This window comes from Lithobates pipiens, unplaced genomic scaffold (assembly GCF_037356315.1).
Source record: "Lithobates pipiens isolate NorthernLeopardFrog02 unplaced genomic scaffold, aLitPip1_a1.2 Scaffold_16, whole genome shotgun sequence".
Taxonomy (NCBI): Eukaryota; Metazoa; Chordata; class Amphibia; order Anura; family Ranidae; genus Lithobates; species Lithobates pipiens.
Genome location: NW_027507748.1, coordinates 557,267,972 through 557,290,443, shown reverse-complemented (window position 1 = coordinate 557,290,443; position 22,472 = coordinate 557,267,972). Strand labels below are relative to the sequence as shown.

Sequence of the window (22,472 nt, the reverse complement as noted above, 5' to 3'; positions counted from 1 at the left end):
TTTCTGGCCAAATGACAAGGTCCATACGAAGTAATTGAAAAAATTAGTGAGGTGAACTACAGGGTTAGACAGCCAGGAAGGCGAAAGCCGGAGCAGATCTATCACGTCAATCTGCTGAAAGCCTGGAGGGATAGGGAATACTTAGTCGCAGAGACTTTGTCACAAGCACAGCCTGATTGCTTAGTTCCTGAGGTTGGAATAGCAGACACCTTATCGAAAGCCCAACAACAGGAGGTTAAAGAGTTTGTACTTCGTAACAAAGAGATTTTCTCTGAGCTGCCGGGACAAACATCTGGCGTAGAGCATGACATTATCACCCCGCCAGGAGAGAGGGTAAAACTAAAACCTTATAGAATACCAGAGGCCCGACGGGAGGCAATACATGGGGAGGTTCAAAGGATGTTGGAATTGGGTGTGATAGAGGAGTCCCAGAGTGACTGGTCCAGTCCTATCGTACTAGTGCCCAAACCTGATGGGAGCTGGCGGTTTTGTAACGATTTTCGACAATTGAATAAAGTTACAAAATTTGACACCTACCCCATGCCGCGTGTAGATGAGTTGATTGACCGGCTGGGAACAGCCCGATATATGACAACTCTTGATCTCACCAAAGGGTATTGGCAAATTCCCCTGGCCGAGTCGGCCAAGGAGAAAACTGCGTTTGTAATCCCAGATGGGGCATTCCAATATAAGAGAATGCCGTTTGGGTTACAGAATGCACCGGCAACATTCCAGCGGAAAATGGATAAGATTCTGAGGCCCCATCAGAAATATGCTGCAGCTTACCTGGATGATGTGATTATCCATAGCACAGACTGGGTCTCACATTTGCCAAAAGTACAAGCAGTCCTAGACTCTATCCGGGAAGCTGGGTTTACGGCCAATCCAAAGAAGTGTACCATTGGACAGGAGGAGGCCAAATATCTTGGGTACACTATTGGGAGGGGGGTGATAAAACCCCAAGTCAATAAAGTTGAGGCCATACAGAGTTGGCCACGTCCCAACAGCAAGAAACAGGTACGAGCCTTTCTTGGAATCGCTGGCTATTATCGACGATTCATTCCCCATTTTGCTTCTCAGGCTGTGCCCCTCACCAACCTGACAAAAGGGAAAGAGTCGGTCATGGTTAAATGGTCCCCAGAGGCTGAAGAAGCATTTCAGTCCTTAAAAACAGCCTTATGTAGCCAGCCAGTGTTGTACTCACCAGACTTCTCTAAGGACTTCGTGGTACAAACTGATGCATCAGACGTTGGGTTAGGAGCAGTGTTATCCCAGGTCTGGAACGGGGAAGAGCACCCAGTCATTTACCTCAGCAGGAAGTTGAAGTCCCATGAGGTAAATTACTCCACGATTGAGAAGGAATGTTTAGCAGTGAAGTGGGCTCTAGATTCCCTTCGGTACTATCTGCTAGGTCGGCACTTTGACCTGGTGACTGATCACGCTCCTTTAAAGTGGATGGCTCAGAACAAGGAGACCAATAGAAGGGTAAATAGGTGGTTCCTGGCCCTACAGGAATTTAACTTTACAGTTAAGCATCGCCCTGGTGTTAAAATGGGGAATGTGGATGCTTTGTCTCGGATACATGCGTGTCTGACTGCTTGTGTTACAACCCCAAGGTTGAAACAAGAGGGGGGGGGTATGTGGCAGCACGCAGGTAAAGTCACCTGGTTGTATCCAGGATGGGAAATGTGTGTGCCCTAGATTCAGGCTTTATGCAGACTTGTACAACTAGAGGGGAAGAGTTAATGAGCCCAGCTGAAGTAAGTGGGCTCATTAAGAACTCTACAAAAAACCCCAGCATGCTTAGGGAGATGCTCCATCCTGGAACCAGTTTTTGTGTGTATAGACTGGGGAGTGTGACACCTGTTCTGTGCGGTGAGTTAACGCCTGTGTGGCAAACCTCTACAACAGAGACAGGGACTGGTGCAGCACAAGGCTGCACTCAGTTGTTAGACAGGGAAACTAAGTGTGTAATTAGAGGTCAAGCTGACCAGGATTTATTTTCATGTTTTTCTTTTGTTTTGGCTGTTATATTTTTTACTGCATGTAGCATGAATAAACCGCACCTTTTGTTTTTTCCACTTACAACGCTGTCTGCTGTGCCTGATTTTGTGTTGTGAACCCATCCAGGGGGGTCACACACACCCGCTGCCGAGCTAACCCCTCACACTACCTTATGCAAGAAGGAAGTCCTGGGCCTTAACATCCCCTTACCCCCATGTAGAAACAAATGCAGGATAAGGTTAAGAAACTTAGCTTGTACCATAAAAAAAAAAAAAGGGTCAGAGACTTTCTGCACGTAAGACAGCCCATACAGGTCCATCGGTCTCTGAAACAGGATAGAATGGCAGAAACCTAAACCTTGACAGTGCTGACAGCCAAACACTGGTTCAGACCCAGCTGAATGAAGGAGAGAATTCATGCCATGGAAAAGCTCCTGGGGTGGAAACCCAAAGACTTACACTAAGTGAAGTATGCATTCCATGTTTGATGGCCAATAAACCTTTGTGAGAAGCAAACTTCCAAGCCCTTTAGCATCAAAGGAACCACAGACTCTGAGATATTCTTGTTTCTCAAAACCAAAGTTTCAACAGCCATGCCATTAAAGTCAGTGGCTGTGAAGCAGGATGGCAAATGAGCCCTAGGGACAGAAGATATTGATGATGTAATAGAGCCCATAAAGCATCTTCCAATTGTCTATGCCTGGAATGTACACAGCTAACAAGGCTGGAAGTCCTGCCCAGGGCACAATCAGATCTACCTCTTATGTCGGGGCTTCTGACTCCTCCCTGATAAATGAGGTATGGCATGTTCGTGGAGCTGCCTGACTGAATCTGGATCGATCACCCTTAACTATAATGGTCCAACACAGCAGAGAAAGCCAAACAGCCAAAATTACAGGATGTTGTTGGGGAGATGAGATTTCTTTGACAACCAAGTCCCCTGCATGAACAGGCTGCCAAGGACTCCTCCGCCTGTCGATTGTGGACAAATCAGGTACAGAATCTGCAAGAGAGGGCATGAGAGAATATTTGTGACATCTGCAATCACAGTTATCAAATAACTAGGTAATTAGGTTGGAAAAAATCACTAGTTTCACTATGGTAAAAACCTCACCTGAAAGAAGAGAGAGCCCTGACACACTATGTATCAAAATAGGTATACTAGGACAAAACAGATCAAAGGATAACATGATTCCAGGCTACAGCTATCTGCACCATCAGAAGGTGCATTGCAAGCAGCCACGAAACCATTAGTGGAATGTGAGCTGGGGACACTAGATACAGCAGAACTGTCCCTCCAATGCCTAGATTCAGACATGCTGGGGCTGTGTGGCAGAAAGGCAAAGTATTAGGTCAGGGTAGGAGACATTACCTCAGGAACTCCCTAAACTCACAACAGCTGTCAAAGGTGAGGGATGGATGCTCTGATATGACCATAGTCAGTGTAAGTGGGCAGCAGGAATAGACCAAAGACTGAAGAACAACATGACTCTTTTCAAGCAGGAGCAGCAGTGGAGAGATGCTCCCTCAATGCTGTATGGCAGGGAAAAGTGTGGAGTGTGCATGACACTTCACCCAGTGGATGACCTAAGCGATCAGTCCCACAAGGTTAACTTTCACAATGGAAAGAATGGGAAATAGGGGCACCCAGCAAGGTGAGTCTTCAGAGAAAGGGCAAACACTAGGGAAATGCCAATAGCTCTGGACCTAGAAAACTCCACAGATAAATTGAACTCGAACACCAGAATCTGTAAAGCGCTCTATGAGGTATCCAGTGCTTGAAAGTCCTTTTCAATGCAATCTCTGAATGCTCCGTCAAGTGGGTTCCAAATGCGATACTGCAAAAGCCAGGCTTGAGATGAAGAGACAAAGTTCCAGAAGCATGTAGAAAATAGTCTTGATTCAACAAAAAAAATAAAAAAAAATATAGAAAAAAAAACAATGATGGAAGAAAGAAAAAAAGATGCTCCAGGAAAATTATTCTTAAATTAAAGTTGAAGAAAAAAAGATACTAGAGAGAAAAAAACAATGAGGTATGCCAATAATAGGAAGGTTTTTTCTTTGCTGGCCTAGAGTTTGTTTGCGTGTCCAATCCTTCTGTAAACAGCAGTAAAACCCAAAGGTTTAAGGCCGCGTACACACGGGCGGACTGTTCGCCCAACTTTGTCCGTCCAACAGTTTCGGCAAACAGTCTGCTCAAAATTAGCATGGACGGACATGGCCACACACGACGAACGAACAGTTTGCTGAAACCGTGCGCGATGACGTGAACGGCACGTACGACGGGACGAAAAATATGACGTCCTATACACTGCATTATAGCTTTCGGCGTGAAAATCCTTTCTGAGCATGCGCGCAACTTTGTTTGACGAACAAGCCTACACACGAGCGGGCTGTTCGCTGAAACAAGGTTTCAGCGGACAGTTTTTCGGAAATTCCGAAAAACCTTGTCCGTCCAACTGTCCGCTGAAACTGTCCGCTGAAAGCCCACACACGAGCGGACTGTCCGCCCAAACACTGTTCAGCGGACAAAGTTGGGCGAACAGTCCGCCCGTGTGTACGCGGCCTAAGAATTATTGTGTCCATCAATAGATGAGAAAGAAATCCATTTATTGTGGGGAATTTTTTTTGTAGAAGGACCAGTAATTATGATATACCTTTAATAACAGGCTCCTAATAAGTCTATCATACATTGAAAAAAAAATACAAATTATTTCTAAAACCATGTGAAGCTGAGCATTTGTATTACAATTAACGTGGTAAATAAATGTTTTATTGCTACAGTTTGTAGTAACTTACCCCTTGTAGAGAGGCTGCCCCCTAGCTGCAAGGCTTAATAGCTCATTTAGGTATATGGAACTTGTTAAAGTACATTTATTTATCTGATCCTTCACGCTACTAGACTGGTCCTGCAGCCTTTTTTCCCCCATGCTCCAGCAGTCCAAAGATCCTGATGTCATCAAGACCAATGCAGTCCTACATTGGATTTGATGACACTGAGGGACAGTCCACCACTGGGGAGCAGATGATAAAAGGGATTCTATTCTCTGTACAATGTATATGTAAAGTGCTGCGTAAAGTAACGGTGCTATACAAGTATATAACAGACCCATTTGTGCTCATAAAACAATCCTCATTTATCTATTTCAGGTACTTCTATCACACTGTCAATTTATGGAGAACTTTACATATACATTGTACAGAGAGTAGTATCTCTTTTATGCTCTACTACCCAGTGGTGGACTATCCCTCTGTGTCATTCAAATAAATTGTACATTTCACATCAGCCCCTGTCCTCAAGGTGCTTACAATCTAAGGTCCCTAACTCACATTTATTCATACACAAACTAGGGCCAATTTAGACAGGAGCCAATTAACATAGCATGTCTTTGGAGTGTGGGAGGAAACCAAAGTACCTCAGAGGAAACCCACGCAGGCACAGGGAGAACATGCAAACTGCAAGCAAATAGTGTCGTGGTTGGGATTCGAACCAGCGATCCTTTGCTGCTAGCCAAAGGTGCTAACCACAACACCACTGTGCTCCTTTACTCAACATGCCAGAAGTTATCCTATCACCAACACTGCAATCTCTATCTAGAGCCTGGTAGGGGTACAAAAAGGAGTCTTGAAAATATTTTCTTAAACGTATTACAATTATGTTTATGATTTAAAATTGAAAAAATTGTGACAGTGTAAGTCAGCCTCCTCATTTACCATGATAGTACAAAAAAACAAATAAAAAATAAAAAAAACAAGAAAAACTTTACAAATACAAACCCATTTCGAGGATCCAAAGCAATGGCGCGAGGATGTTCAATGTCTCCAGCCAATAGAGTTGTTCTCATAGTACCATTTAGCTTGGCCACTTCAATCTGGTCTAGATTACTCTCTACCCAGTAAATATTCCCAGCAATCCAATCCACAGCCAGACCCTCAGGAGTTGCAAGGCCATACTGGATAATGACTTCAAAACTGGTGAGCGCTACAAAAGCAAAACATTGGCAGATGGTACATAATGATGCATATAGAACTACTGCAGCATAACATGATCATTTAAAGAGGAACTCCACTAAGTGCTGTATCAATGCAATTCTTTATTAAGGGCTGATTTTCACTAGATGCCGTCCAGTGCCTTTTTAATCTGCATCAAAAATGCATGCACAGTGTTTTCCATGTAATCATTGGCCCTAGTTCACACCAGTGCAGTAAAAAAAATAGAACATTCTGCCTTTTTTCTGTATAGAACACATCAAAACACATTAAAAATTTAGCAGAATGCACATGTCTGAATTGAGATGACGAAAAAGAGCGAAAAAAATATTGTATCAAACGCACAGGAGTGCATCAGAAAACATTTTTATAACAGCTTACCTGTAAAAATCCTTTTCTTGGGTACATCATGGGGCACAGCGCCTTAAGTAATAACTTAACTTAATGGGTATATAGGCACCTTCAGGTTATGGACACTGGTGTACCCAATCCAGGAAGTTCACTCCCTATATAACCCCCTCCTCCTGCCAGGAGCACATCAGTTTTTGTAGCAAAACAATATACTAAAACCCCAAAACGAGGTGAGGGACCTCTGTGTCCCATGGTGTACTCCAAGAAAAGGATTTTACAGGCAAGCTGTTATAAAAATCCTATTTTCTTTATCGTACATCATGGGATACAGAGCCTTAAGTAATAACTTAATGTGACTGCGCCCAAAGTCTGAATTATAACCTGCCAAATCCACTTAGCGACAGTGGATTTCGATGCTGCCGGTCCTTTCTTAGGACTCTCTGGCAGAAATAATAAGACATCAGTCAGACTTCCGAATCTGAGCAGTTGTCTTTAAATAGATTTTCACTGCTCTCACCACATGATTGTTAAGTCTGTTTGTTTGCCGTGCGTCCTTGTGGACATTACATGGTGCTGTGCCTAGGCCCCGCCCATTCTTTTATTTGAAAAAATATTCTCAAGCTGGCGGCTTTCGGGTCCGCAGACCCAATGCGAAGGGGGGGGGGGAGGGGAGTGTCAGAGCCCTGTCACCAGCAGGCAATAAAAACAAACAGTCTGAGCAAACTTCAGGACCTCCGCACCCCCGCGGCGGGGGGGGGGGGGGGGTAATGAAAGGAGTGTACACCACTGATGTTTCCCTAACCCTCCAGTGCTTTCACGGGGGAGAAAAAAGCATTTGGCAGATCTTACCTGAGAGGAATCCCCCTGCGCAAGCCGATATGGCCACACACAGATTGACACTGAGTTTACAGTGAAGACAACAGATTAAAGTATGTGCATAGACTCCCTCTAGTGGAGATTTATGGCATGACAAAATGTTTCCCCTTAAAGAAGAATACATAGGTGGACTTTTTAGTTCCTAAGTTTCTTCCCTTACCTTATCCCTGCCGCAGGATTTGCTGAATTAACAGTCAATCCAACCTTCACCCATCATGGCAGGTTAGAAAACCTTCAAAGACCAGGTCCCTTTTTATCAGGGTTCCACTCCCTTGCACCTGTAAAAAGCACCCCGCCAGGAAAAGCTTTTAGGTAATGTAGCATGACCAAAGCCCTGGGGTCCTGGGGTCAAGCCCTGCAAAGAGGCGTTACAGGCAAAACCTTATGCTTTGGATACAAGGCCCAGGTGCCATCCACTTTGGCCTCAGTGGCACTTTGGATGGATCCAGTCTGCGGAGGCTATTTAAATCCAGCATGGATCCCACCTGGAGCTCCTCAGAGCACATCTTCACTCGTGACTAATACCTTAGACACTGACAAAAAATCTGATGTGCTCCTGGAAGGAGGAGGGGTTATATAGGGAGCGAACTTCCTGGATTGGGTCTACAAGTGTCCATCACCTGAAGGTGCCTACATACCTATTAAGTTATTACTTAAGGCTCTGTGTCCCATGATGTACGATAAAGAAAAGTGTTTGCAGAAGCGCATCCAGAACACAGACATTGTGGTGTGAACAGGCCCTTGAGCTGAAATCCAGGACTTATCTGCATGGCATGATTGCATTGGACCAGCTATGTACAATGCAAGTATACATATCCCATATTGCAATAGTAGACACAATATTCCGAATCCTGCTCAAGTTCTGTGCAAGCAGCTTCCCCTCTTCACACTGACCACAGGAGATTGCTTACTCTGCACTGCTGCAATTCATAGAAAGGCTTTTATTATTTCAACAAATGCAAGGCATTCTCTGACTGGACAAGGTAGAGAATGACATCACTGGCCCTCCTCTCTGCCTTGCTTAATCAGGGAACACCTTATATACAATGAAAAAAGTACAAGGCATTCTAGGAATGATGGCAGTGCTGAATGAGTGACAATCCCTGTAGTCAGTGTGCAGAGAAGAACTTCTCACACAGAATCCGGATGATCAAAGCCATCACTGTAGAGGTTTTGTCCTGAAACGGTTAGTGCAAATTTAAAAAAGAAAGTATCACAGACAGCACTGCACGGTTTTATATCTAGTTAGTAATTATATTTGTACAACCATATTTGGTTATTACTTTGCAGTGATACACAAGGGTTGCACTTCAATGCTTCCTCTCACAATATAAATCTATCAGTCAGTTGACTCTTTGTAAATCATGCAATCCTAATTTAGCCGATATCTAAACAGCTCTCAAGGAGAGAGAGTTTTTCCTTTGTATCATTTTTTTTACTCACTTACAACATACCTCTGAACTCGATAGAAAAGTTGACTATTCAATTCGCCAGCACAGCCGCCCGCCCTCCATCCATGCAATAGTCCTTTCCTTATCTGCTTGTTTGTTTCTCTATTATGTTTTTTGCAATTAATGTTGGGAGAATCTGATTAATTGCATAAAATGTAATAAAGATTCCAACAGCAAACAAGATTTGCCCAACAGATTTAAATTCTAACAAGATTTACTCTTGAGCATCTGCATACAACATGATAAAAAGATTCCCAAAATAATAAACATTACACTTAAATAAAATTTTCGCCCCTTTAAATTTAAGCAAGATTTGCCCATTGGCCGCATTGCACATAGGATGAATACCCCTTCCAAAATGAATGCCATAAAAATAGACAGGCGAATGTCCCGCAAACAGTCACTGAGCAAATGTGATAAATAGTTTATAAACAGACCTTCAATGACATGTACATTCCCTGACGGTTCTATGGCAGTCTGCTGTACACATGGGGGGGGGGGGGGGGGTCATACAAACATCCACATATTTTTTATGAGAAAATCTTATTCTCATACATGTACACAGGCAGAGAGTGAGGGGAGGACTTGGTGTAAATTTTTTGGTGTAGGACCTTCAGATCTCAATGAATTAACATCCCTGAAACCACTCAACACCTTCCTCCTAAAGCAGTGTGCCGTTTCAACAAAGCCAAATAAACTGTTACTTTACTCCATTTTAGTTTTAACTTACCATTTCAGATTTTATAGAGGCAGTCTCAAAAAACTGCCAAATCACTGGAGGCTCCAAAAGAAAAGTTCTCTCTAAACATCAATGTTCAACTCAGTTCTGTGCCACCTTTCCTGCCACCTAATTCTCCAACCTTCACAAAGTTTTCTGTGAAAAACATGGAGGTCAACTACAGTCTATCTACCTAGCCAAATACCTTTCCCAAGTGCTTTGTAGGATAATACAAAATGCAACATAAGTGAACTCTGCAGTAGACCTACTTGTACAGGGCTAAGGAAGAATTAGCATTTTGTTTTCCCTGTACCCTCCTCCTTGTAATTGCCATCAGACTATAATTAGCATTAACAGCAAGCTCTGAATGCTAATTAACTCTGGTATCATGATGAATGTTTTCCGGCTAGGAAGGGTATCATTAAGCAGATCGTGATGTGCAATCCGGACCAGACAACACTCTAGGCAGTGCTGAATTGTGGTAATAGACTGTGATACTTAATTATCACTGCTGAGTAACTTTTAAATAGTCCTCCTATGTGTAACCCCCCAATTTTACCTAATACAGCCTGGCTGGAGATTCTGCTATATGCTTAAATGTACAAATAGTACACGCACAAAATGTGTAGTAGAAGTCATGGCTAAGGCACTGGGAATGGACTCCCACTTTACCAATTTCTAGTTTTGAATATATGCGGTAATATTGTGAATTTGTTCTATGCATAATACATTTTGGAATTCTGTAGCAAATCACGTGAAACTTGAACACAGAATACTTCCAACTGTTTCAAGTGACCAGACCACTGGAAATTGATACAAAATAGGTCTTTCAACTGGAACTAAATGGGTTTTGATACATTTTTCATGGATGTTTTAATAATTTGGTTACTTGAAACCAAGGAAAGATAGGCATCATGGACTATTTAAAGTAGAACTATAGGCAAAACTTATAATTTTGGACAAAGTAGGGTTTTTACCATCCGTGTCCCATTGTCCCATAGCCAAACAGGAAGCGAGAGGAAATACCTGCAAATGAAAGAAATTCTTTAGGGGCCCCCAAGTCCCCATAACTAGTGTCGCCATTGATTAAAAATTTTGGGTTGTACCCAGAAACTTAATTTTCTTTCACTTTCAATGATAATGGTAAACAGGACAATTAGAGTGGGTGAATCTCACTATCGGGGGCACAGACAGCAATAATAATGGACGTGTTCTAATCTCTAGCCACTCTATCAATGGCTTTAAAAATAGTTTTGCCTTTAGCTGTACTTTAAATAAAAATCTGAAGAAATGTTTTCAAATTTGTCATGCGCATGGCAAGCATTAAGCTTAGCCAATTATATTTTACAGAACATTTAGACATTGTAATTCCAGTGGGGAAAATAATTATTTGATCCCCTGCAGATTTTGTCCATAATTTTTATCATAGGTGTATTTTAAATGAAGACAGAATATCAACCAAAAATCCAGAAAAAAACATGATACAAATCTTATAAATTGAGTTGCAGTTCGATGAGTAAAATAAGTATTTGATCCCTAAGCAAAATATCACTTGGTACTTGGAGGGGAAACCCTTGTTGGCGAGCACAGAGATAAGACGTTTCTTGTAGTTGGTTACCAGGTTTGCACACATCTCAGGAGAGATTTTGGTCAACTCTTCTTTACAGATCTTCTCTAAATCCTTAAGGTTTCTAGGCTGTCGCTTAGCAACTAGAAGTTCCAGCTCTCTCCTTCAATTTTCTATAGGTTAAGGTCTGGAGACTGGCTAGGCCACTCCATGAACTTAATGTGCTTCTTCTTGAGCCACTCCTTTGTTGCCTTGGTGGTATGTTTTGGGTCATTGTCATGCTGGAAGACCCATCCATGACCCATCTTCAGTGTTCTGGCTGAGGGAAGAAGCCACATACCCTTCCCAAGATTTTACAATATATGGCCCTGCCCATTGGCTCCTCAATGCGGCAAAGTCGTCCTGTACCTTTAGCAGAGCAGCAGTCCCAAAGCACAATGTTTCCAACTCCATGCTTGACTGTAGGGATGGTGTTCTTAGGGTCAAAGTCAGCATTGTCCTTCCTCCAAACACAGCAAGTTGAGTTAATGCCAAAGAGCTACATTTTGGTCTCTTCTGACCACAGAGCTTTCTCCCAATCCTTCTCTGAATTGTTTAGATGTTCATTGGCAAACTTTGGGCATGTACATGTGCCTACTTGAGGAGGGGGGCCTTGCAGGCACTGCAGGATTTCAGTTAATGGCAGTGTATTGTGTTACCAATGGTATGTTTTTTTGACTGTGGTCCCAACAGCCTTGAGATCATTCACAAGCTTCCCCCACCCCACCCCACCCCACCCCCTGTGTAGTTCTGGGCTGATCCCTCAGTTTTCTTAGGATCATTCTTATCCCATGAGGCAAAATCTTGCATGGAGTGATTGAGGATTATTTGGTATTTCTTCCATTTGTGAATAATTGCTCCAACTATGGTGAGGTTTAAATAGAAGAAAGATTCTGTGGACAGGTCTCTTTTATACACGTAACAAGTTGTTGTTAGGAGCACCTTCTTAACCACTTCCCACCCGGCCAATGCACATATACGGCCGGGTGGGAGCCGTCTACTCCTGATAGGACGTTCAGGAACATCCATCAGGAGGAGCGGGATCGCATGCGCGCGTGCCCGCCAAGCGGCGCAATCCCGATGCGCCCGTGTCACCAGGACACAGCGCATCTCAGATCGGCAGGAGGGCTCTGTGATTGGCCCTCCTGATCACATGACGGCCGTGTCCAATCACGGCCGTCATGTGATGTAAACAAACAGCCGGTTGCTAGGCAATCGGCTCCTCCTCTCCTCACACAGAAGTCATCGCTGAGGAGAGGAGAGCAGATTGCTGCAGCCGGCTGATGATCAGTGAGTATGAGCTGTTTTTTACAGCTTTTTACTCACTGATCTTCAGTCTAGTGTAAACACACAACACACCACACAGTGTAAACACAGTCCCCACATATGTCCCCAAAACATACATGCCCCCAAAAAATAAAAACACATGTCCCTAATAATAAAAACATGTCCCCCACATATGTCCCACTAAAATCACTTGTCCCAATGATTATGTGCACACATATGTACGTGATCACCTGCACACATATGTACATGATCATTTGCGTACATATGTCCGTGATCACACAAACCAATTATTATACACTTAACGGAATTTTTTTTACAAAAAACATGTAGCAGAATACATTTTGGCTTAAATTTATGACAAAATTTGATTTTATTGGATTTCTTTTAAAATAGAAAAAATAAAATATAGTTTTTTTTCCAAATTTCCGCTTTTTTGCGCTTATATCGCAAAAAATAAAAACCGGAGTCGTGAATAAATACCACCAAAATAAAGCTCTATTTGTGCGAACAAAATGATAAAAATGTCATTTGGGTACAGTGTAGCATGACTGCGCAATTGTCACTGTAAGCGCTAGAGCGATGAAAGCTGAAAATTGGGCTGGGAAGAAAGGGGGCGAAAGTGCCCTGTATTGTAGTGGTTAAATTGACAGGACTAATCTGTGTACTACATGAGCACATACTGTATCCAGCTTGTAGGAGACAGAATTCTTGTTGGTTGGTAGGGGATCAAATACTTATTTTACTTACTGAACTGCAACTCAATTTATAACATCTGTATAATGCGTTTTTGTTTTTTTCTGGATTTCTGGTTCCTATTTTGTCTCTATCATTTAAAATACACATATAATAACAATTATAGACCTTCATTTCTTTGATAAGTGGGCAAACTTACAAAATCTGCAGGGGATCAAATATTTATTTTGCACACTGCATATCCCAGTAAATAATGAAAAAACAGATCTGCAACAACCTATAGTACTTGATCCTTTTCTTTAATCTTTTGGAGATTTTGCTCTAGCCGTAACTATTTTTTTGGCATGACAAAAAAAAGCATTCCTTAGTTTCTACCTGATGATGATCTGCTGAAACTGGCAATTGCATTCCGGTCACTTTCTATTTCCCAAGTGCTAAGAGAGTCTGCCTGCTATAATCAAATGCTCATCCCAGCAGAAAACACACTGAAAAAATAGCCAATTGAGCAAAATGATATTTCTTGGGAAAAAAAAGTGAATGCCTCCACTAGCTGCAAAGAATCAAAATAATGTTTTTGGATGCAGACTGCCACAGAAGGTTATTCTTTAATACCCTAATAGCTTGTGTAACAACTGCATATAATATATACAGTACATTTTAGTGACAGTGAATCGCTGCACTTTTTACTTTGCTCTCTGTTTAATGAAATACCACTGGACACTTTTCCATGTAGCAGATACTCAATTTGGTGTACAAAATGCTATTAACTGCATTATAATGCAAGCATGATAAAATCACACTTACCTCCACTTTCAGACAGCTTCCCACGATATATTTTGTCCTCAACCACATCTGTCCAGTAGAGGGTGCTCTGGTTCAAATGGAAATCCAAAGCAATTGTGTTCCTCAGTCCTGGTACAAGAACACTGTAATCACCTTTATTTAAATCTATTCGGCGGATTTCATGGCGGTTTGAAAATATGATGAAAGGTTTAAAGGGATCTAAAATGCAGAAGAAAATAAAAATGAATATTCCTTTTTACATATGTTACTCCACACCAGCAGGTTTGAGCCTTAGACAACAAGGAGACAGTACCAAGGCTCTTATAAACAGTAATCAATTAATTTTTTAATCTTTTAATCTTGTTTTCTTATAAATATGATTTCAAGAACTTACCTGTGTTGGATTAGTTGACTCTAGAATAATGTGTTCAGTATTATTAGAAATATTTGAACTAGCACCTTTGAAACCTGCTTAATACTTGTGATTTGTCAACAAAATTATGAAACCATCTATTACAGCCTCTCATAATTGTCTTCCATAGGCTCAGTACACTGAACAGCGATATTTCAGCTATACGTGGAATCTTATGGGCTAAGTACCTCTGGGATTTTTACAGGGAGACACTCTAATGGTGGGATCGCTTTCTACCATTGAACCTGGCTTTTTTTTCATCCCTGCTATATTCTCCATGTTACAAATAAAATAAAATAATACCTGACAGTGTGTGCTAGACCCCTATGGAATTGTGTTAGTAGATGTGCAAACGTTGCTACAGAAGTTCCTCAAAACCATCAGTTGGTTTAACACTCAAACATTTACAGAGACCAGAAACATTAGATTTGGGGTTTAATTTACATATAAATATAAGTAAATTAAGAAGTGGTATTAAACCCCAAAACAAAACATTATTAAATTGCAGATCACCAACTCTTAAATGTGGTGGATGATTTATTAATTAGTTTTTAGGCTTTTTTCCTTTATATTCAGCTGGTGACACAGCCAGGGTGCTGTTATATTTCAACTTCCATTAACAGACCAAGCTGTCCACACAAAGTAGCAGTTAGGCCCTGTTCACATCTAGTGACGTAGCAGTGCTGAATTTTTCATGCCTTTTTTCTTTGCAGGATTTTTCTCCTGCCTTTTTTGTAACAAAACCATTCATTTGAACGGGCTGCCCTCTGCTCCAAAGACCGCCAAAGCAGCTGCTGTATCCTTTTTTGGAGCTGATTTTGTAATGTTTTTGGACAGCACCATTTGCTGTGTCTTTTTGGTTAACAAAATGCCTGTTTTTGTTGCATTTTGAGTGCCATTAAGAATGAATGGCACCCAAATGCGAATTGCGCACTTTGCCGCAATTGTAGCATGGTCTGAAATCACAGGCAGAATTGCGCAATTCTGCCTGTGATTCTGAAACTCTCAAATGTGAACGGGGCCTTAGAGGATTAGGATAAAACCATTTAACATTGACAAGCTTGCTGACAATGATCAGCTTTTATTCATTTATGTAAAACCTTTATCCCAAAAGGAACAAACTGTTGCTGTAACTGTTTAAAAAGTGTTCAGCTTCTGTTGGTTAGCCAAGTCCATCTAAATCTGCTAGTATAACACTACCCTCCTACCAAACTGACAATGCTGCCATCCAAAAAGTGTCTGCTTTACTACTTCATCTAGAATGCACACACCCTGCAACAGGAAGTGTGCTACTTGCCGGATCATCAGGTGAAATAAAAAAATAAAAAAAGCATAAAAAAAGAAAACGAATGCAGTTACCACATCTAAGGACCAGTAAGCTGCAATATATTACTATTTTGTTTTGGGGTTTAACAGCGCTTTTAATTACATTTGGGTTTTTAACATATCTAAAAACCAAAGCTTGTTTTTCCTGTTTTGGATAGAGTGGGAAATTCACAAAATGTCCCCATCAGCAGATTTCCCCTCACTTCCTGTTCTAGTGACCATGTTAGTATTTGGATTTTTCAGCACTTTCTGTCTAGTAATATGGTCACCAGGACAATAAGAAAGGGTTACTCTCCTTAGAAGGAACAGCAATAAGAAAATGAAAGGTACACTTAAAGAGCCCTTTCACACCGTGCCGCTTAGGACGTCAGTGGTAAATCAGCGCTATTTTTAGCGTCACTTTACCTTTGTTTTAGCGGCGCTATTCGGCCGCTAGCGGAGTGGTTTTAACACCACTTCAATGGGGAGCATCAGTGGAGGAGCGGTGAGTTCACCAATCCAAAGAAGCTGCTGGCAGGACTTTTTCTGATGCCCTGCCAGCGCACAGTTCCAGCGTCTACAAAACGCCTTCAGTGTGAAAGGGGTCTTAAAGAAGATTTAATAACCAAGTTTAAATAGTTTTATAGCTTAGATCTTATGATAAATGTTTGAAATCACCTCCTTCATATAAAGCCATTTTTAAGACTGTAATGCAGCGTCAGATATTACTTATTTTTAAGCACAGTACAACTGTTCACAGAACAAGCATGTATCCAAGAGGCATAACCATAAAGGTAAAATAACATTGTAAAAAAGTTAAAAGGTATTTGAAAAATTACTGGAATTTCACCAAGTCATCTTGGACATTTACAGCAACAAAGTGAAAACAGTGCAGTGCTAAGAATCAAATGTTGACTATTGACATATCAACTTACTGTGATATACAAAAAACTCTGACACCATCATCTGATTGAGAGTGTCTCTAAATAAAGTGCATTGTGCAAATTGTATAACAACATTGGTAGTATAGTCCCATTGGTGATTAAAACATGACTCCATTAGTATATATGGATGGGAAGGAATTCAAAAGTGTAAGACTAAAGGAGTCACCGCCATGTGTGCATCCACCACCCAGGAGAGAAGATTAATACACTTACCAGAAGGTAACATCAATCAGGCATGTGATATCAAAGCTCTGAATAGCAAGTGGTGCAATTCCTCCTCCTCAGCTGAGCCAACCTCGACACGGCATGTGAGAATATCGATTAGAATGGCAATGTCCCTGTTGGTAAAAAAAACCTCCTTCCACCACAGAACCGTAGGTAGGTTTATGGTTAAAAGCATCCATAAAAAAACAACAGAAAGCCTCCACATGAAAACCGTATGGTTACAGGTTTATTTGGAATAAAAAGGCTTTAAATGCAATACATCTTGGAATCTATGTAAAGCCTTTTTTGTTCCAATTAAACCCGTAACCATACAGTTTTTCACTATGTGGAGGCTTTCTGTTTTTTTTTTTTTTTTATGGATGTTGTTAACCATAAACCTACCAAACAGTTCTGTGGTGGAAGGGGGATTTTTACCATCTGGGACATTGCCACCCTGATCCATATTCTCACATGTCGGGTTGAGGTTGCCTTCCATGGTATTCCTTTCCATCAATAGATACTAATGGATTACTGTTTTAATCACCAATGGGACTATACTACTAATCTTGATTTTCAATTTGCACAGTGCACTTTAGAGACACAAGCATATAATGGTGCTAGAGATTTTTGTATATGCCAATTAAAATTTGGTATGTCACAGTATGTTGATATGTCAATACTCAGCATTTGATTCTTAGCGCTGCACTGTTTTCACTTTATTCATTCACACAAGTTTTGTTAAGATTGTAGTGCTGGCTGGAATTGTTTATGTAGCGCCGACTCCTGAAGAGCGTGCGCTATGTTTTTGAAATCTAATGTTACACCTGAACTGCAGTTTGGTTTGGGTATAATTAATTCAAATTTTGACCTTAGCATCAGTCTGACTGGACTAGGGTGTTCAGCCTGGCCACCGGGGGCACTGTCTCTTCTGGCAGGCATGGAACCAGTTTGGTTGGGTGCTTTAAGGTTACTTTCTCTCGGAGCCCGCCTAGTGGGAGTGTCACTCTTGCTGTGCTTTCTGGGAGAGGGTACTTAAGATGCGGATGTCACGTGGTTCGGGGTTCCGGTTCAGAAGTATGTTCTGACTCCATGGCCCTGGTCCTCCTGACCAGCCCCCCGGAAGGCTATGGCCTGGGGTGTGGATCCACCCAACTTTATGTCTCGGGGCTGGCTAGCTCGTGACAAGGAAACTAAAGAAAGGATTTCAAGGTGGTCCAGTGCCATCTCCGGTTGTGGAGAGGCCCAGCAACTTCATAGCTATCCAGGGGAGGACTCTTCAGAAGAAGGCCACGTATGGGTTGGCTTCTTAGGAAGAGCCTGGTGAGGCTGAGGGACCTAAGTGAATCCAATCTTGTGGGTATCGCCAAACCGAATGAAAGATCCAGGTAGCACACAAGTGTTCTACAAGTTCTAGTTTCCTACATGTTCTACAACAACGTCTGTGGCAGAGACTTATTTCTACATGTTCTACAACAACGTCTGTGGCAGAGACTTGTTTCTGATTTAAGCACCTTGTTGGTTTCTAGGTCTTGTAAGAGAGGGACTGTCTAACTTGAGTGAACATCCAGCTGTGAATGGCTCTTCTCTGGATTTAGTCGAAGTAAGCAAGTCCTTTATTATTGACTTTGACACTCGTGCCGCGTACACACGATCAAACAATCCCCCCGTGTGTGGGCTCCGGCGGACTTTTTTTTTTTACCCAAAAGTCCGGCGGACTAAGAAAGTAGTTTTGCACCAAAATATGTCCGCCGGACCCGCACGGTGTGTGCTCTAGTCCGCCACACTTTAAAAAATTAATGGACTTTCCCGCGCACGGAGAAAAGTCCGTTCATTTTGAGTGCGGCTCCAGGCAGCCGGGACTAGAGAAGGAAGCATCACTGGCCCCGTCACCTAGTATGGACTTAAAGGGGAAGCACTACGCTGAAAAAATGGCGTGAGGGTCCCCCTCTAGGTCCATATCAGACCCTTATTCAAGCACGCTGCCTGGCCAGCCAGGAAAGAGGGTGGGGAACGAGTGGGACATGTGCCCCCCACCCCAAAGCACCTTGTCCCCATGTTGATGAGGACAAGGGCCTCTTCCAGACAATCCTGGCTGTTGGTTGTCGGGGTCTGCGGGTGGGGGGCTTATTGGAATCCGGGAGCCCCCTTTAATAAGGGGGCCCCCGGATACCGCCCCCCCACCCTATGTGAATGAGTATGGGGTAATGTACCCCTACACATTCACCTGTGAGAAAAAAAAATAAAAAAATAAAAAAAAAACACAACACACAAGGGTTAAAAATTCTTTATTGCACAGCTCCGGGGGTCTTCTTCCGTCTTGGGGGTCTTCTCGTCGGACTCCTCTGCTATCTTCTGCTTGCTCTTTTACTAGCAGAAGAGCCCGGCTTTCTTCTTCAACGCCAGAGGATGCTGGGACTGTGACATCATAATAGGCGGGGACATCATCTGGCGATGTCCCTATATAAGTAACCGCACGCCGCATGCCTGTCATTGAGGCCAGAGACGGCAATGAGGCAACAGCTCAAGAAGAGAAGAACAGAACAGAAGGCGGCAACGAAGACAGCGGCGATAGAAGACAGGGCCACCACTTGTAAAAGAGCTAGAAGAAGGCGCAGAGGGCCGGCAAGAAGAACCAAAGAGGGGGACAAGACCCCCGAAGAGGGGGCAAGACCCCCGAAGTCGGAAGAAGAGGGTGGCGATGAAGAAGAAAGCCTTGCTCTTCCGCTAGTAAAAGAGCTAGCAGAAGATAGTGGAGGAGTCCGGCAAGAAGACCCCTGAAGATGGAAGAAGACCCCCGGAGCTGTGCAATAAACTATTTTTAACCCTTGTGTGTTGTGTTTTTTTTCCACAGGTGAATGGGTAGGGGTACATTGTACCCCATACTCATTCACATAGGGTGGGGGGCCGGTATCCGGGGGGCCCCCTTATTAAAGGAGGCTCCTGGATTCCGATAAGCCCCCCGCCCACAGACCCCGACAACCAACAGCCAGGGTTGTCGGGAAGAGGCCCTTGTCCTCATCAACATGGGGACAAGGTGCTTTGGGATGGGGGGGCTGCGCAGCCCCCTTCCCCAAAACACCCCCCCGAAGTTGAGGGCATACGGCCTGGTAGGCCTCAGGAGGCCGGGAGCGCTCGCTCGTGCCCACCCCCTTTCCTGGCCGGCCAGGTAGGGTGCTCGGATAAGGGTCTGATATGGATCTAGAGGGGGACCCTCCCGCATAGGGCTTCCCCTTTAAATCCATACCAGGTGACGGGGCCAGTGACGCTTCCTTCGCTAGTCCAGTTTACCTGGAGCCGCTCTCAAAATGAACGGACTTTCCTCCGTGTGTGTATGGGCAAGTCTGTTCATTTCAAAAGTATGGCGGATAGTCCGGCAGACTATGTCCGCCAGACCTAGTCCACCAGAAAAGTCCCGTGTGTGGGCAGGTCTGCTCCTTTGGACAGTCCGGCGGACTTTACGGCGGTTTGTCCGCCAGACTATGTCCGGCCGGATAGTCTGATCGTGTGTACGCGGCATAAGAGTACCTGAACTTTCCTCCTAACCCGATCCTATACTAAGAGACTGTTCGTTAACTACGTTTTTTTCAAATAAAAATCCCTTTAAGCAGATCTGTCATCAGTCTCTAAAGTTTCTGGGCCATCTACCATGGGAACCTCTAGATGCAAATCGAGGTGAAGAAGGTAACGGTAAGCCCAATCAAACCAGCAGCTCCTTCGGGGGTTAGTGCTACATTTATTTATGTGTATAGCGCAGTATTTTTATATTAATACCATTTGCAGCAACATGCTCACTTCCCGCAACATTGTTCAGTTACAGTCTGACATGAGAACCCCTATGTTAAACAAAGCACCAGTAGAAGCCAACATAAATTAGGTTTAACGATCACATAATAATTCAATGCCGCTGAATCAAAACAGGATGGGCACTGGCTGCACTAAAGTAAAGCCAGCTGAGTTCTATGGAAAATATCTATGTTATGTAGAAGTGGAGCCGGAACAAAGTAAAAAAACACACATATTGGCATTCATAGATCTCCGCAGTGCTTTGAAAGATCATGAGAGCATTCCAGATGCTTAATCATCTTCCAAAAGCAATAGTCTCAATACAATGATGGTCATCTTCTCGTGACTCTAAATCTCTTTCGTAAGGCACATAAACAGAAGGTATGAATAGGCGGGTATAAGGACCTTACCAAATATGTAGATGAAGTTATGACTTAAAGCTTTAGCAGAACGAAGAACTGAGGTGCTAAAAGGGTTATACAGGCAAAGACTGAATACAAAAAAAAAAAAGTGCTTTGCACATCTTCTGAAAACCCTGATCTTGGCATCCATTCCCCAGCACAATGGGGCTATTATAAGGGCCTGTTAATATGCTGACTGCGCCTCTCTGAGGACGACAAGAACTGGATGAATGGCTGTGTCACTGTTTCCTTTGGCACACGTCTGGAGCACACTGAACTCATTTGGATAGTACCAGCACTCCCAGGTCATGGGATAAACAAAGATTCCCCCATGTATAGAAACTGTATTAGAGCTTCAAACTGGGTCATCGCTTCTGGGGAAAATGTAATGGCAACAAATTGCTATACCATGATGAGAAACTACAAAAATATGAACCAAGGTTGGGTCTGTTTACCCTCTGCTGGTGAAATTTCCAAAGTAGAAGCCCACAAAACTGGAAAGTTTGGCTGCCTAAAAAGGTCACCAACACATAAAAGGAACAGCTGCAGCAGATTGTTTTGTACTTTGAGCCAATGTCTATAAAAACAACTCCTTGGATCTACCATCCTGAGTGTAATAATGTTAAACTTCCCAATTCCATAAATGTGTAAACACTGCAGATCCAAGCCAAAGAGTTACTGCATATGCCAACGTGTAATTGTAACATAAAAGAAAAAAAAGTAAAATGATAACGGTGAAATTTATTTTGAAACAATATGAGATGTATTTACCTTTTGCAGTGAGGCACACTAGACTTTTACCTATAGTAGCATATTTAACAAGGGCAACATAAATATATTTCATAGAAACATGAAAGAATTACAGTAGAAGATGACCGAAGTAGAAGTGAAGAAGAAGTGGTCTATCGAGTGTATTCCTTTTTTGGGCTTTTTTTTTTTATGTATGTTTTTTTTTTTTCTTTTGTCCAAGTAGAGATCTAGGTTTGTCCCAAGTATGCTTGGATGTACTTACTGTTGATTGACTCACTAGGGTTGATTTTGCAAATTTCTTTATTCTTCAGAGCTTGGCGAATGAGGCGAAGCTCTGCGGACTTCCATCACCCAGCCATGTGCAAGCAAAAATACTACTTTTTTTAATCTGCCTTGCATGTGATTGGGTATTATTGCAAAGTGAAATTTCATTACATTCACTAAGTTCTAGGGAAAATTCCCTTGAAAAATACAACTTTCCTATTCGTAGTGCACAGCTTATTTGCCTGTGGTAAATCAACCCCTCTATTTCTGCAGAAAATCTGCTCATATTAAAAATACTGCGCTTCTGAACTTTTTTCACACCCTAAGTACTTAAAAGAGATGTTTTTTTTTTTAAAGTATCATACTTACCTAGGCACCTCCAACACTGAGAACCAAGCGAATGAAAACGCAGCCGATTGCTTGGTTCTCACAGTTCCGTGAACAGAGCTGCTGACTGTCAGTCTGAGGCTCTCTGCTCTGCCCCCCTCCCCACGCTTACTGAAGCACTAGCCTGTAGAGGGGGTGGAAGCACCTGGCTCAGGCTCTCAGCAGCTCCTTGAGAGCTGAGCCGGGTGCAGGTCCAGGGATTTGGGAGGATCCTGACTCTATGGTCATGATGATGCCTGAGCTTGGACTGACTGTGACTTCAGC

General features: G+C 42.7%; 1 protein-coding gene across 1 annotated transcript in view; it reads right to left on the bottom strand.

The window, feature by feature from the left end:
* LRP1 (LDL receptor related protein 1) overlaps positions 1-22,472 on the bottom strand; it is a 475,004-nt gene that overhangs the window by 153,414 nt on the left and 299,118 nt on the right. The window contains 2 exon segments of the mRNA XM_077483570.1: positions 5,781-5,985; positions 13,780-13,977. Of these exon segments, the coding sequence (XP_077339696.1) occupies positions 5,781-5,985; positions 13,780-13,977 (403 nt within the window).